Raw genomic sequence first — 17,366 nt, forward strand, 5'->3', positions numbered from 1 at the left:
CAGCTACACACACATGGTTTTTACAAGTATCATTATTCTCTCTCTGAACCCCCCCACTAAAGGCCCACAGGTATTTACACCATAAACCAGGTTCTTAAAAATACTTCCCAGATGTTGTCATCTGCTCCTGCTTATTTACCAGAGTTCAAATGGGTTTTGACAAACAGTCTTTCTTCAAGAGGCAAGGCAGTAAAGCCCTTTAATGACAGAACTATGTGTCATCTTTGCCTATGAGCATAAATTTGCACAGCGGGCAGTGCGGTGAAAACAGCTTATCATCAACTCATCACCTCTCATCATTGTTAGAATGAAATGCAAATGGAAAGGAACATCACTTCAGTCATGGCTGTGAAAATTAGCATCTGTGACATTAGCACTGGCTCGTTTATTATGCACTCGAAATTTCAGGAGGAAAGAAAAGAATATAAAACTTCATAACTCTACCAGTCTTTACCTTTGAAATAAAATTAAAACCTTCAGCTTTCCCCACTCAAGGATAAATCCTAGTTAATATTCATTAACACCGAGCAATCTCTTCACTGCAGATCTTGTCCTACAGAAGATCTAATTATGTCTCGAATTATTTTTGGTGTTTAGGTTTCCTGTACCTATTTTCTTTTTTTTTTTTTTAATAAGTGTTCCCCATTGGAGAGGCATGAGCTACCATCTGAGAAGAATGTGGCACCAAAAAACTTGCTTATATCATCTGGCTGCATTACAAGCTCCAAACACTTAAGCAAGCGATAAACTTTACTCAGATAATCCTGCTGAAATCAATGGCATCACAGCTAATTTATTCATTTAAGTCAGAATCAGGATCAAGCTTTCTGTGAAAAATATATAAAAAGGTGAAATTCTGGCCTCAAGTTTATGGCAAAAATGTGCATTGATTTCAGCAGTGCTGGGGTTTCATTTTAAGCTTACGAAAAGTAAAATTACTGGTATGGAATTGTACTAGGGAATAGATTTGCATATTAAAATGTCTCCTCCCATTGCATTTTCCAGTCTTTTCTCAACCCTGAGAACAAATAATGGTTTATTACTTAAGTAAGCAAATATAGATTTAATTAGAAGCTTGGACATCTTTTTTGCCTAAACAAAATGTAGAGGCACTGACCCTGAATTGTCTTACACACCAGAAGTAGGCTGAGTTTAAAGCACCAAGTGCATTTGGAAGCAGAATAAGGAAACAAAAACGTCTCAAACCTTTAGCATAAACATAGATCAACTGTCAGTAGAATAATGACACAAGACTTTCTTCAGTCAAGCCAGAAAAAATGGCACAAAGTCATCTTTACTTCCCGTTGAAGTAAAGCCAAGAATCATCAGGCAGTTCTCAAGTTTGCTGTGTCCGGAGGAAAGGGGAAGAGACAGAGAGAGAGAGAGAAAGGAGCAGGTTCTGCCCAGCACATTACATGTGCTGGCAACTGGCAAAACAATGCAGGGTTGTTTTAGAGATTATTTGCACCTGGACGAATGTGTAAAACAGTGCAAAGTGGAATGCAGAATAGCTGTGAAGTGCTTTAGTGGGGTTTTATGTGTATGGTGCTGCCTGAAGGGTGTACAAAAGAGAAGACTAGAACCTGTATAATTTCTTGGAGTGTTTTTTCTTACCATCATTCTAAATCTGCCTCATTCCACTCCTCAGATGCACTGACATCTGTAACATCATAAGGCTCAAAGAGGCTGAAATCCAGGTGATTTCAGGACTTTCCTTCATCCTCCAAGCGAGCTGCTCTCCTCCTCCCCAGCTCTCTGAGGGGTGGTGGGACAGACAGACCCACAGCTGAAACACATCTAGGACACTTTTCCCCCTTGTGTTCCCTCTGTGCAGTGCTCCAGGGTTGCAGGAGCCACACTCTGTCCCTGCAGCGAGCTGCTCCAGCCATCAGGGACCTCAGGGCTTTGTGCAAGACCTACTTTGCCTGACCTCACCTGCCCACAGATAATTCTGCAGCTCTGAGCAGCTACACCATGTAAACCAAGCCGTGTCTCATCTGTCAGAAAGGAAAGGAGGGCAGGTAAGGACTCCCTAAAGGGAGGGATGGGAGATGCACAGCTTCTGTGGTGATAGAAAGTCATTTAAGGTCCTGGATAGACACATAGGTTAGGTTAGATACGCTTGGAGTAGAGAGCTTAGCCCTTCAAATGTTTGAATTTCTTCAAAATTAAGCAGGATATTTTTAACCCTTAGGACTTTTCCTTTACAATTCAGCTTCCTCAGCTCTTATACAAGGTATAAATGTGTGTGCAGCTACAATGAGAAACATTTGCAAAGGATCAGAATCCTTCCTGTATCTCCTTGGAATGCATTTCTCTCTCATTTCTCACCAGTTTTCTCTGGAATGACACCTGGTTCAGATGTCTTTTTGCCTAACAATGAATGTTTATTTATATAAATGCATTCAGTAAGTTGTATGCATACCCATGAATACACAAAAGCTGCCAGACATTCAAAGAAGTTATTAGCATGGCTGCAGCACTACTAAAATCTTGCTGCATGACAAAAACCCCCTGCAAAACTATTCTTTTGTGGCATGGATCAACTTTTTCATTGTGTACAGTGTTAAAATAGATTTTTTTGTCTATGCAGCATCTAACACATCTGCAGAAGTCCCTTAAGCACCACAATAATTACTAAGGTAAATGCATTGCACATAGTGAACAGTGAGATACTGAACTTCTATTTCTTGCATTGGTCATTGAATTGTACACCATTATGAGGGGTTTTATATAGGGACAGAAAATTGCCTTGAGAAAGGCTTTAACACCAGCCTTCTGTGATATTCATTCATCTTTATCAAAAGGCATCAGTTCATGCCATTATTCTTCACATTAGAAAGCAAGAAAAATGAAAGGGTTAAAAAGAAAATATTGCTGAAACACTAATTAACATAACACAGAAATTCATACAGTTATGATAAAGACAGTTAGTCACCATGGTTAGGGTTCAATTACCTAGAAATATATTTTTGGTGTCCCCTTTGAGGGTCTAAGGCTGCAAACATGATTTTTATTTAAAATTAAAAACAGGCCTTATGGCTCTGGCAGAGGTCTGTGTGGCTGTACTGGAGACACTGGGGTGTCTAAGTGGCCTAAAGGCAAGAGGAGGTAGCCCAGAGCTGCCCAGGGGCAATGGTACCGTGCCCTGGGAGCAAGAGGAGGCACCAAATGTTTCTGGCACAGAGCAGGGACGTGACCTACAGAGGCCACTTGTGAAATCCTGTAACTTCTCCAAGGGGTGAGGACCTGATCTTACCCAACTCAGCATTAAGTAACTGCAGTATTTACGTTGCTTGCCTGGGACAAGTTTCAAAATGTGCTACAGCAAGCCAAGATTCCCATTCTATGCAACATGGGACTGTCTGCTCCCCTGCCCTGATTGTGAGCAGCACATTCAGCAAAGGCATTCTCCTTGTGGAAAGTTTGCTCAGTTGTGTGCAAAAGTGGGCTTTTAAAAATAAAAATCAGACTATTGTTAAAGAATGTGTTACTTTGGAAGAAGAGAGTGGACAAAACTGGCTTTTGAAAATATTTTACAGACAGGGAAGCAAAGCCCATCCCCAGAGTCTTTCATGGTCATTTCTTGTTTAACTGATAATGTATTTAGATATTAATTATGATTCTTCCCTGTCATTAGAAAACAGTATGAACAGAAAAACAATGCATATCAAACCAACTGGTGCAATGCTTTAAAAATATATAAAATTGTGAGGTAAATGTTATCAAAATCACTTCAAATCCATGGGAAAAGCCATTAATTTTAATTGTTAGTGAGTCATAGTCTAAAATTGCAAGCACAATCCACAAAAGCCAATGCATCCTTGCAGAAACCGTGTCTGCAGTAATCTCTTAGGACACAGAAGTCACTAAGGGAGGTCTATTCCCAAAGAATGAGAAGGTGGACCTGTAAACTGGGAGACACCAATTGTTGAGAGCAGAGAAATACTAGAAAGCTTTTCTAATCTCCTTGTCAAATTTTCAGCACCAATAAACTGAGGCAGAAATGGAGACTGAAGTACTCAGGTTGAGCAGTAGCTGTTGCTCTGCAGCCTTACAATACTCTACAACACTTGTACAACACAATGCACAGAGGTCATTTTGCACTCAGCCCAGGGACTGAAAATAAATTTCAAGCATTGGATAAATCCTTGTCCATCTTGCAACACTCTCACTTCCTTTCTTACAATTCCAGGTTGTGGAAAGTGTCCAGTGTAGCACATAGTCAATCTGTTCAGAGTATTTCTTTCAGGCTGGTATTTTAATGATTCCCAGAGAAATTAAGATGGCAAACACTGATTGCCAAGTACCCTCTTCAGTGGTTATAGTGAGGCAAAAGCAAATTTATTAAAATAAGGAATGAATTTAAAAGCTTTTCTAATTCTTCACTGATTCTCACACTCCTTTCTGGGACATCACTGGTTTATCATAGATGAGTTGGGAGAAATGGGATTTTGTGTGCCCATCTGCTGAAAGACTGATGCAGAGCATAAAACAACAAAGTCCAGCACCCAAATTCTTTAGCACAGCTCTAGCAGCTTCACAATGATGATTCCTTGAATTGGATCTCTACTATTAGAAAGTGAGTATATGCAAACAGATTCCTGAGATTATAGCACTGATATATTTGCAAGCATGTAAGAAAATCCTAAAGTTAGGATTTAAGAGGAAACCCTCGTATTAAAAATTGTTAAGAACTGTTATTATTATTAATTGATGACAAGAATGAGACATTCTTACCTTTGGCTTTTGACTTTTCTCCTTATCAGAGACATTAGATGGTTTTCTCTTCAGCATGTTTGGCTCTCGTTAATCCACTGGATGTGCAATGCTGCGAGTTTGTAACCAAACTAAGAGCAGGGGGGGCACTCTGGACGTGCACAGGGGTTATGCAGTTCCTTTTCTATCAGGATGTGACTTCACACAGCTTGCTGCATGGGGGAGTAAACTGAATTCTTCCTTTGGGGAGGGGGTGAGGAAGGAAGGAAGGAAGTGATGGGGATAAGAAAGAGAGGGGTGCCCCAAGGAGATGAGCTGAAAGTTAGGGCAGGGGTCAAAGTGAGAGATGCTTTAAAACTTATCTGCTGCTGGCTCACCATCAGGCCCCAGGACCTCAAGAAAATAATTCTCTTTTCCTCTCTCAATTTTTCTCTCTCAGCCTTATGGCACTAAGTGCAGTTTTATTTCCACCTGTGCTGGGACCTGTGTGTGAAGAAGGTGTGCTGATATTCAGAGGACCAAGAGATATTGTTGATATCAGATGTCAGCTACACTGTGGGTGTAGCTGGTCCCTAACTCCTCCATTCCTCTCTTGGCTCTCCAGCAATGCAATAAAAGCAGTGAGGTGAAAGGTTGCTGTTTGGCAGAGAAGGGAATTACCTAAAGCCATCTTTTTCTCTTGCGTGGGTAAGTAATTTCTTGCCATTCATCACAGAATTTTCCTTGATTTGCTGAAAAAGTCATGGGATAACAGGCAAGTCTTACAGAAGACTTTAAACAAAGAGGCTGAGGGAAATGGCAGAGATCCTCTATAACCTCTTGAAAACCAGCTCAAAACTAAAAAAGAGTGGAACTATTGAAATAGCTTAAATTCCTGCTTCATTTTGCTTGATTTTTTTATCTTAGAGAAACAAACAAAAGTCTTGGCCATGCTAAGTAAAACTTATTTGCTGTGAATCATAGGCCACAAACCTTGAAACTATGAAATATTCCCAACTTTTTGCTGAGCAATGGAGGCAAATTCTTAGTTCCAACCCCCAAATTTTCAGGCTCCCCACAGAGCTTCAACTAAATTTTAATTTAAGATTACTACAAAAGTACAAGAAATATTTTAGTAAATTGCAAGGAAATGTTTCAGGAGTAATTACCAAGAAAAAACTTCAGTAATTTTTTTTTTTTTTCAAAATTTTGTTATTTTTTCAAAATTATCTTTTTCCAAGCAAATGTATTCTAAGCAGCCTTAACTCATAATTTTGGCATAAACAGAAGCTCTTTTAAAAATACTCTTCTTTCTCTTCTACCATATGAATATTCCAAGGAGGGATAAGATATGGTCATCAGATGAATTCCCATTTTGGTCAGCTATTTGGATTTCTCTTTAAATGTTTAAGAGAAGTTTTGGAGGGTATTTTGGGTTCTGGTGGATGGGCAGCTGGATGGACAGAGACTGACTGATGAAGGAATAATTGTTACACAGTGATGGTATTATGGGGTTTTCCTTTCCAGGCCTTCTAAGATGGAGTTGGTGAGAAGGGGAGGAGGAGCTGCAGTTAAGTTACCAAAATTCTGTCAAATATAGCCCAAAACTCTCTAGGTTAGTGGGTTGCAGTGGATCATGTTTTGAACCTCAACCCCTGATGCTTCACTTCACATTTTAATCAGAACAACACTTATTTAAACCAAGGCTGAATACCAGGGGTTTATAATTGAAAATAACATATCCATCAGAGTTCCTAATAATTGAGATTAGTAATAATAACTAAATAATAATAAAGTTTAGCACAGAGATTTTTTTTCCCCTATATTTGAAAACACCACCTGAAACAACAGATTAAGTTTCTATGCAGAAGGAGGTTTTACCTTGGATATTTAATCAGCCTTAGTAATTCAGTAGGGCCATAAGTTGTTAGAAAAGCTGTATGTATGTTTAATAGTAATTAAACTTGATTATTATCTCCATAGATTTACATTGCAGTATATTGGTTTTCTTTTTAACCTGGTCCAAATGTGAGGATTAAATCAGACTCTGCTGATCATTAGACTGTGATTTCCTGTCTCAGGCCACTGTTAAAATCTTCATGATTAATAAAATGGGAACTCAGCTGAAGAGTAATATATGAGCTTCCTTTCTGTAGAATATTTATTGTTAAACAGGAAGAAAGAGGCTATTTCAAGAGATATAGTACCCACCCATATCTATTTCCTTTCCTCATCCACATATCAGAAAAATTATAGCAGCTTGAAGGCTGACCTGATTATGTTCTTGCCCTTGGAAGGTTGACCCACCAGTTTTAAAAAGTAACAAAGTGAAGAAAATCAAACATATATAACATTAAGTTAATTTAGTTAACCATTAAGTTTCAAAAAGAGCTCTTTTGAATTAAAAATTAATAATAAGCTTGGTGCTTATATCCTCTGTATTTGAAGCCAATTTTTCAAAGGGGAATGAGTACCTGTGTAAAATTAAAAGAAAAATTTTTATACTTAGTTTTCTGTTGGACATGACTGCATGTAACTTATTTCATTTCCTTGCTGGACTTTGAATCTGATCCAAATCCTGGTGAAATCAATAGAAGTTTTTCAGGTAATTTTTATGGGGCTTGGACTGACTCCTCTATCCTGAAACAACCAGGCAATGTCACTCTTTTATCTGGAAAGTCTTATGGGCAAAAAGGCTATCCACTTAAAAATAATTAAGATGACCCCATGAGAATGATTCCCACTGCCATTATATTTATAAAAGGCAACATCCTTTATAGCTTATTATTATCATTACTCACTTTTAATGAATGGACCGTGATGAATGGTCCTGGATGTTCAAGTGCTTTATGTGCCTCCCTCCCACATGGTATCATATTCCCTCAGGGGCTCCATCCAGTTACCTTTCCTGGAGGAGAGATCTCTTCCAGACTAAACTGCAAGAGCAAACTTGTCCTTCCAATACTTGATTATTCTGATAAAACTAGAAAATAGGGCATGAAGTAAATTAAAGGTTTAGCACACTGGCTACCTGTCAAAAAGCAAATGAAATAAGCCTTTCTCTGGTCCAAGTTTAACTGGAGACTCAAAGATATCTGCTTTCCCTAATACTAAACAAGCCCAGAGTGTCTTAGTCTATTTATTTTAATTAAAAGAAGACATATTTTGCACAAGAAAGGAATCCTGCCTTCAGCCTGTGGTTTTATGGCCATGTGTCTCCCTGTGCCATCTAACTCACTCAGATATTGCAGAAATCTCAGAATAGCAAGTGAAACCGAGTGAATAATTTGCAGTGAATAATTTACGCAACAAATTTAATCTTTATTTCCTCAAGGAATGTTCGTGAGCAGAACACAATTTCCTCAAATGTATTAATTATGGGCCAGAATTTAGCTAGATACTTCCCTCTCCTGGTCTGATTTGAGCCAGCCACAGTTACAGTCACTGCTAATCCTCAGCAGAGCTCTCTCCAGAAGCTACCACAGCAAAGACTCTCCAGAAACTAAAAGGAACAAGTGTGGAAAAGTGAAATCAAGCCCTCCCTCCACTGACAACAAGCCATGAAAGAAAACAGAGGCTGAAGGCTGGGCTGTAACACACTCACTTTAATTTTAATTCAAAAGATCAAGGCTGTGACTTTTCCACTGGGATGCTGGGGAATGGAGCTGGATGCTTAAAGCCCCATATTTAGACTCCCACACTATCTGAAAACTCCTCATCCAGAATTTAGTATTGAATATTGGTCCAAAAACTTAGGGACTTCATGAAGCAAGGTGTATGATTTCCTATGGAATAGGCTGCCATGTGCTTTCCTCATCAGGAATAGAACGTGGAGAAGCTACAGAACCTCAGAGTTGTAGAGAGATAGGACATGATTAAGGAATATTTTAAGCATACAGTTTTGATTTGTGCTGACCCTATATAAAGAAGACTCCTATCCCATACAAAATATAATACTTTTGAAATCTGTCTATGCAGCAAAGTGAATAACACCTAAATTGAGCTTCAAAAACTAAGTTTTTGTTAAATCATTTACACTAGGTGGATTTTTAATAAAATGAAAAGGCATAAGACACCACAAAGAGTGAGTCTAAGCTTGTTTAAGCAACCATCAAGATGCAGAGCAAAAGAAATACCCTCATCATGCCAGCTTCCAGGAAACGTGATTTTGGCCTCTCAGACTATTGGGCTTCCTTCTCTTCCTGAAAAAAATGTTACTGTGATTCTTCCTTCTGTTATGCTAATCCTTTGCCTTTAAGGTCAATGGAGTCATGAGGAATTATGGCAGGGACAGGCTATAGAACACCTCTAGCAGAGTTTAAAGAAGTGTCTGGTCCAAAAGAGTGGTTGATGCTCTGTGAGTAAGAAAAAGTGTCTCATTGCCAGGCCCTCAGACTGTGTCCTTGGCATGTTCCCAGCACCAGCTGGCCTGAAGGGAAATTGAAGTACCAGGAACTTATCTCAAGCTTTGATCCCCACACATTCTCTTGCATTAGCAGTAGATGAACAGATCAGTCATACCTACACTGTGTCAGGTTAGCCCTAACACTAATAAAAATCTATACTACTGTGACATAAGGATTCTCAAGGAGATTGGCTTTCATCTATTGAACAAATCCCTTTCTTATTAGCCTGAAGAGTAAGAGCCAAAGCTGTGTCTATATCCTCCAGGTGTTCCTGTTGAGAAAACTCAAAGTCAGCAAGGTTGGTGTGTTGGAAAGCAGAAGCCACAGCCTTATCCAGCATCCTGCAATAATTTGCTACAGAAACCTGCATCACTGGTGGTTTTCCTGTACAATTCCTGTGCTCTGAAAGCAGAGCACACTCTACAGTCTGTGATCATCAGCAGAGAGCCACTGGCAGGATGCTGCTGCTGCAAGCTTAGACGTGCAGGGGAGCAGCCACGCTGTTTCTCAGAGTGAATGTTAAAATCACTGCAGTGCTCATACCTAGAACATCTCAGTGGATTCTGTTAGTGAATGCTGTGATTACTAATCAGCTACAAGGGCATTTCATCCCACTGAATTTGCAGGTTTGTATGACTTGTTTTATACTCATCCAGCTGAAGCTCAGCCTCCCAGAAATGCACTTACAGATAAATAGTGATGGTTGCCTTGTGCATCTATTTAAAAAGCTCAGATACGAGATTTTCAATAAAGGAAACTGATATAGAAATAAATTTAGGCTCTCTGTTTTAATCTCATACACAAAACATGACATGCTTCATTTGCTGTTTAGAAGACCAGCTTAACACAGGACCACTGACAGTGCAGCAGGGGATTTTTTCAAGGTATGTACATGATGTCTGCCAGCCTATCTCTGATTAGAATCAAGATCAACAGAAGTAAATTCTGATTACCTATAATGCCAGCCTGCTGTCAGAACACTCTGCAGTTGGAACCATCTTTTCCCAGTAAACATCTCCTGCTGAATTTCTTCACTGGTGTCAGAGTGTCACATTGCTGTGCCATCACAGTGTTAGGACTGCTACAAAGGCTAACAGGAAAAGGAATAACACAGCACCCTGCACATCCATTCACTCACTGGGCTTGGATTTCATACTCATTCTACAGGAAAATGTTCTTCTCCCTTTCTCCTTTAACATGGTTTAAAGTGGGTGAAAATCATAATTTGGAAGTGACAGAGAAGGACAAGATGGTTTTATTTGTAATTGGTTTTAAAAATCTATTTCTACCCATTTAAATGATGTGATACCTGACTGATAGCCAGCAGAAACAAAGTCATCATGGAAGAAAGGTGATCATCTGCAATCTTAATCTCTCCTTCTCATCTCTCCTCCCCAAGCTCTCTACTAGAGCTGTAGGCTTACTGTAGCAAGCTACCATTAATGGCAATGCCTTCAAAATCTGGCAGGATGTGGGTCAAACTAGCTCCATCAGCAGCCCTGCCAAATCACACACACTGGGAATGAGACTTGAGAGGCTGATTTTCTCTTACTTCCAGGTCTGAAGCTCAGTGTAGGGCAGCCTGTGCTTGTCTGGCAGCTGTAGGAGGTTACCTGGATCCACCCAGGGCAGGAGTGAGGGAGGGTGGGCAAGCTGCAGCCACACTGGGCTCCCTGACAAAGGAGAGGAGATGCTTTTCCTGCTGGATTTTGGCACCAAGGAGTGGCAAGGTGGTTGCTGCACCCTGTGCTGGTCATGGCTAGTCCCTTGGGTTTTCATGGGATGCTTCAGGCTGTGGCTGAATGGTCACAGCTGAAAAAGCTGCCCCAGGCCAGCTGAGCCTCACTAACAGGGTGGGGACTTGCTCTCAGCCCCCAACAAGAAGTGAAGCCCAGTCACATAAATTTATTTCATTAAGGGTTTGAGATTGTGTGTTTTATCTCAGGCTGTAGGCTAAAGGCACTCACAGGGACAGTCACAGAGCTCAGTGTGTTTAAGGTAATTACTTATGTGTCAGTAACTTGTCTTTGGGGAGACAAGGGAATGGAAATAGAAGGCTGTCTCCAAAACCGTGCTCTGTAGAAAGAGATAAATGTTTTTTACCTCTTAACAAACATCCCACTTTTCTTCCATATTCCTTCCACCAATCTTTACCTTTTTTCAGTCTATTATCAAATTCTCTCCCCTCTCACTTCCCAAAAAGTGTATGAGCTTTTGACTCACATCTTGCATACCTCTTCTCTACAGAATGTTTTTTACCATCTATTCTCACCAATATAATCCTTTTTTTTTTTGTATAGCATGTATTATTTTATGTTTTCTGCCTCCTTTGCCTTATTGCTGCCACAGAAAACAGAAGCTGATGAAAAGGCAACAAAACTTTTCCTTCAAACAGGTCCATGACCTGATAAAAGTTCTGCAGAGCTACAGACAGAAAACTGGAGAGGATACTCACTCCAGGAGGAAACTGAAAGTTAGATTTAGGCCTCCTAGTTTACAACAAGTTTTTTTGGTTTTTCAATATATATACAAACTAGTGGAGAGAAACATTAATATTATGCTCCTCTGGTTTGTGAGGGTAAAGTTCACAAGAACCTTTGAAATATATTTGGGTTCAAACACCCCTAGAGGTGAAAAGAATAATACCTAAGCCCCTGAAAAACCCTTATATACTATACACACCCAAACTCATTCAAGGAAGAAAACAAACTTTTGAAGCCAAGGAAAAGCAGAATTACTGATGTCTGTGATACCTGATTCTCACCCCTACACATGGTGCAGTTTTAATAAGACAGCTTTAACATTTACCACATTTTCTCTACTGAATGTCTGTCTAATTTTGTGCAAACTATGAATCTGAATGACAGTGTCAGAGCCTGCAAATAAACTGTTTGAACTGCTGCCCTTCTGGGGCACAAGTTGGAATGTGTATCCTTGCTCGTGCAACCACCATCTGATGTGTACAAGAACACACCATCCCCATTTTGCAAATGAAGCCTGAGGCAGACAAATGAAGTGATTTGTCTAATTTCACACAAGAGGTCTGTAGCAGTGCAGGGAATTGAATCTGCATTATCTACATCCTTAATCACTGGATCATGATTCATGACTTTAAAGAAGCTGTGCTGCTGTAGGGAACTGGAGTAAGGATTTATTTTGTCATTCCAGTTCAGGCGAGCACTAAGAAATTGTGTTAAAAGTTATTTACTTTGCAATTGATCATTGACTGCATGTAATTCTCAGGGTGTGACCCGGTGCTTAGATGTGCAGAAAATTTGAGCAAATATAGCTGCAAGCAAAGTTTGGGGAGTTTGATTTCATGTCTCTCAGACTGGAAGATCTGAATACTATCCTACCATAATTTTTCGGGGAATTGTGTCGAAGCATAAATATGAAGAAGGAAATCTAGGTATTAAAACACTTACACAATCTAGAACTAAATATAGAAACCCTCAAGATATCTGCAAAAGTTTCTGTCTCATGATCTTATGCTATCTGATTTTCCTACTTCCCACACAGTTTGTCATCATTTCTTGTACTATGCAATCAAAGATAAGTTTAAGTAGAAGCGAACAAGAAGTTTCACATCATTTAACCTAATTAATTTGGTTATTTTGCAAAAATTATTCAGCCAGATTTCTTCAAATGGACTGGAGTGTAAGCACTTCCAGCAATAATTACGTTATGTTCGTTTCCAATTTGCTTTCCTTATATATTAGGGAAGGTGAACTTCTTCAATCAGTTAAATGTCTACAGAAAAACCATCCAGAAATTTCATTACCATAGGTGAATTCCTTTCAAAATAAAAGTGAATACTCAGATACAGATCACTGTCCATTTTTTTCTGAAAAGCCCTGGTCTTTGTCTTCCAATGATCTGTCCATATATCTGAAAGTGTTTAAATAGCAGAATTACAGGTGTCCATTCTGTGCTTGTAGTTTCATTTCCAGTCTTATTTTTCAGGCTCCATTCTTGTTCATTTCACCCACAAGTATTTTTTCCAAGTTGGATGAACACAGAGTTTTCACATTAAATTTTCAGTTTCTAAAAACAAGTTTGGAATTATGCAAGATATGCCCTGCTTTTGGAGAATGTCACAACAGAAGTGCTTCTTTTAAAGGGCTTTGAAACACATCCATTATAATAATGCTGCAGCCCTGGAAAGCTTGTACCTTTCTGGCACTGAAAATCCTCACTTTTCCATTTGTGCCGTTGCTGAGCACTGATCTCATGTGACTTTCTGTGTGAGGAGGATGAAAACAGAACTAATTTCTTCTGATTTATGAAAGGCTTATTTCACAAATAGGCTTTAGGGAGCACTTTATATGAAAGTGACTTACCAAAGATAAAAACAAGCTTAATCTACACTTACAAGAGAAGCAAGCAAACATAACCAGGTTCTGAGCATCTCAGAACCTCCAGAAAACTGATGTCCCAAAGAAGAGCCTCTGAGCCAGCTAGAGGAGAAGACAAGGAGTATCAGGCACTGTGGTGTGCACTGCCAGCCACCACTCAGCTATTCCTGCAACTTCAGGGCAGTAAGGATCCTTGAGGCATCCTTACCAAAGCCTCAGAATCCTTACCTAATTAGCCACAGGGGTAGCACTTTAATTTCAGCTTCATCAGGGGTTCTGAGGAAATCTGAAGCTAAGCTTGCTCATTCTCCTGCATGAGGATGAGCACACACAAAGAGTGCACTGAGCTGCTGCAAGCACAGTGAAGATTTAACATTTTGGCTACAAATGGGAAGCTTGTCACCAAGATCTAGAAAATATTTAGGTTTCAGCAGTGATTCTACACAGAGGTAAAACTGCATTACTTTGTGTGAGGAGATAAATTGCATTGTAAAAATTTTAAAAGTTGCCTGATGGTTTCATTGGTCAAAATGTCCCTGCCAGCACCACGAGCTAATGCATTAGCACAACACAGCATGAAAACACAGCCTGCATTAGCTGATTCATTCAACAAGAGATCAAGCAGAGTAATGTGTTGGGTTTTATTTTGGTTTGTTTTTTTTTACTTTGTATGGTGTATGGAAAGAAATAATAGCCTTAAATATATTTTTTAATAAAAAAAAAGCAACAAGAAGAATGTCTTTTCTACTGGACTGACAGCAGACCCACATAATGATAATATTGTCAATAAATAAACGAGTAAATAAATAAAACAGCAGATAGGTGATGCAATCTATTTCCTTCAGTAGGCAAAAGTGCATCATTTTGGCAGTTCTAAAGCAGGCTAGCAGGAAGTCATCCTTTCACCCGACAGTTTGTTACCAACAGCATCACTTAGCTTAATTATATTTTGACTCTTAATCATGTTTCATGAAGCAGGTAGCACTCTTCTTTTTCTATCAAGAATTCATATGCTATTTACAAAGAATAAGTCTAACAAATACACAGTTTTGCCTGCAATTTCAATGATCACATTGCCCTTCATACTATATTCATGACAGTAACTCAAAATCTTTTGTTTCTCTCTCTAGCTGTAGCTGTGCAGGACCTAGCAGCTATGTCAGGAGCAAACCCATGAAATCTGCTGAGGTGAATCACAATGTTCTTCTGCAGTTATTTGTAACATTATTAAAAATGTTGTGGTATTCTAAAATATCTTTTAGTGCAAATAAATTCACTTCATTATCATCATACTGCCTCATATATACCAGCAAGGACTAGCAATCCAACTTCACTAAACAGCCCAGAAGTTTGTGGCACAAAAAATTTGGGAAGCTTTTTGGTAGAGTTAGGAATCTATGCCTCTAAGATTAATGGAAAATATTATATCATTCTCTATATAGCTAAGAAGATTCTAGTCAGGTATTAAAAATAGGAAAAGAGTTACCATAGTGAAGAATAACAGCATCAGATTTTTCACATTTTTTAAAACCTGCTTTAAGACTGCATGGTCAAAGTCATCACAGATGAGGACACCAAACTTTTGTGTTACTATGCAAGAAATAGCAAAAATCACTGTAGGAAGTGGAGTGGCAGTGGCAGATATTTGCTATCAGCACAGTGCAGCGGTGCACCTTTAGAGAGGATGGACACCCTCCCAGTTTCCTGTCTTCCCAGCACAAGGCTTGAGAGAAGAAGCCTTGCACTTTAAGAGGTGATTTTCTCTCACTTTTTGCATTTAACTGAAGCAAGCCCCATAATGTTTACCAACTGTTTCTTGAATAAAGGTCCCTGTGACAGTAGAAAAAGTAAAACTCTACAGACTCTGAAGCATCAGGAAAATGAGTGTTCTTAAATTCACTAGCATTTGTGTCTTGTTATTCTGAGTCCTTATTTTTCTACGTATTTCCAGGAAAAGTAAACATTGAAAAGTTAGCTGTGGCTCTTGGCTTTTCATCACTTTAAAAAACAAAGCCATTCAAATGTCACCAGTGCTTTTCTACAACAGATTTGCATAAATCTCAATCCCTACCCACTCACAAATTCTTAAAATTCAAAATAGGTTTTCACAAGATTGTGGAACAGGGTTTGAATGTGGAAAAAATGAATGCCTTTGTAGCTCTCTTCCTTTTGGTCTATCAGTTCCTGTATATCCCATGTCTGCAGTCTGGGGAGCATGGAGGTGTTTCCAGCTGTCTCTTTTCCTTGCAAGAGAGGTGCTGAATACAGGGGGAGAAGGGCTGAGTGGTGAACCAATGGGGAGAGCAGGGTAACCACTGAAATTAGCCAGAATGTTGTAAAAAGCAACAGGAAACCTGCTGAGGGCCTTGTAAATGAAGATATGACAAGATGAAAGAGAAGCAGCTGGGGACAGTTTCATATCTTAGGAAACAAATCATGTTTTTATGTCTTAGGCACAGCTTGTCACCTGAACATGCATCTTTTGATTGGTTTTGTCTACTGCCTTTCAGCTGCCCTTTATCTCCTCCCTGGGCAAAGACTGTGGGACTCAGCTTGGCTGCAGCTGAGCAGGACTCTCTAACACCCATAGAAAATAGATTTACATTTGGTGAGGATCTGGCTTCCTACCTTGTCACTGAAATAGGAACAAGAGCTATAGCTTTTAAAAGGAGCACTTATTACTGACAGTGAAGCAGCCAGAGTGACCGGAGCAGTTGAAAATTGGTGTCTCAGAAAAGCAATTTGGGGATTTCCAGGCATTCTTTTCAGTGCTGTATTTGTGCCAAATGAGGATTCAAAATGCAATTGAGAAAGCTCTTCTAAGGCATGTTCAGGTGCCTCTCAACAGAAAGGTATTAGCTGAAAAAAGGAAAAACTTCAGAAAACAGTCAAATTGCTTAAGAAAATTGAGCAGTCAGAAAGTCCATTAAAGCCCAGCATTCTGGTGTGCAGCAGAAACTGCTGGCTGAAATGGAGCAGAAATCTTCCCACAGCAGTTCTCTGGGCAGTGCAAATACAACTTTCAGCTTTGGAGCACATTTTGCTGGAGAAGAACACTCTGCCCTGTTTGTTCATTGCCAGCTGTCCTCACCCTTCCTCCCCACTCCACTAGTCCAGGGAGCAGGGACCAGTCACTGGTATCACAGACACCCAGGGCCTGCAGAAACCTTCAGGCAATATGCAGCACGTTTTTGGGAACCAAAATGATCAGGAGCAACAGGGGAGGTGCAGGAGGCAGGGTAAGAGCAACCAGAGCAAGGAAACAAGGCTGACATGGGGCAACCAGAACCTACTATGTACAGTCAGGAAAAGTTAGAGTAAGGAAATGGACAAAACCAGGGCTGACAGAGTGTTTCTTCAACAAAAAAAATGAGTGTCAAACTAGCCATATCTCCTAGGGGTCAAATGGAGATGCTGAGAAATGGCTTGTCTGACTAGGAAGCAAGTCACACCAGGAGGAAAGGGAAAAGCCACCAGGTCAAATGGCAGAGAAGCATGGCCAGTAACATCAGGGTAAACATGACTGTGATAAGACCATAACACTTTCCTGAGAGGAATATGGAGAGAACAAATACAGGAACTGGCATAAAGTCTTTTGCAGTTTCCCCAAACTTACTGTTCATTCCACCACAATGTAGTTATTCATATCAGATAGAAGTCAATCTTTCAAAGCTTTCTAATCTCCTCTTAATCTGAAAATGGGAGAGAAAATGTACCTTCCTCTGCAGTATCTCTAGATTTTTTTCTTTCTCCTCACCAAAATCCAGGTCTTTTTAGTCCTGGGAAATGTCCTTCATATTTCATTCTCATTGAGTGCCAAACACAGGTTGCAAGTAAATATTCTTCTGGGATGAATGACTAAATCCTTTTTCTGTAAAACTTAACCATGCTGCTAAGGTGTGTGAAG

General features: G+C 39.6%; 1 protein-coding gene across 2 annotated transcripts in view; it reads right to left on the reverse strand.

The window, feature by feature from the left end:
* Positions 1–17,366, reverse strand: part of SAMSN1 (SAM domain, SH3 domain and nuclear localization signals 1) — a 64,000-nt gene that overhangs the window by 30,178 nt on the left and 16,456 nt on the right. Inside the window, exon 1 of one of the 2 annotated variants that reach the window (XM_056499265.1) lies at positions 4,741–4,900. The exons of the other annotated variant lie outside the window; for it this stretch is intronic. Coding sequence (XP_056355240.1) covers positions 4,741–4,797 — 57 coding nt within the window. The 5' untranslated portion in view covers positions 4,798–4,900. Of the gene's footprint in view, positions 1–4,740; positions 4,901–17,366 lie in introns of those variants that run through there. 2 annotated transcript variants of the gene reach the window in all.

The sequence above is a fragment of the Oenanthe melanoleuca genome, chromosome 1 (genome assembly GCF_029582105.1).
Source record: "Oenanthe melanoleuca isolate GR-GAL-2019-014 chromosome 1, OMel1.0, whole genome shotgun sequence".
Lineage (NCBI taxonomy): Eukaryota > Metazoa > Chordata > Aves > Passeriformes > Muscicapidae > Oenanthe > Oenanthe melanoleuca.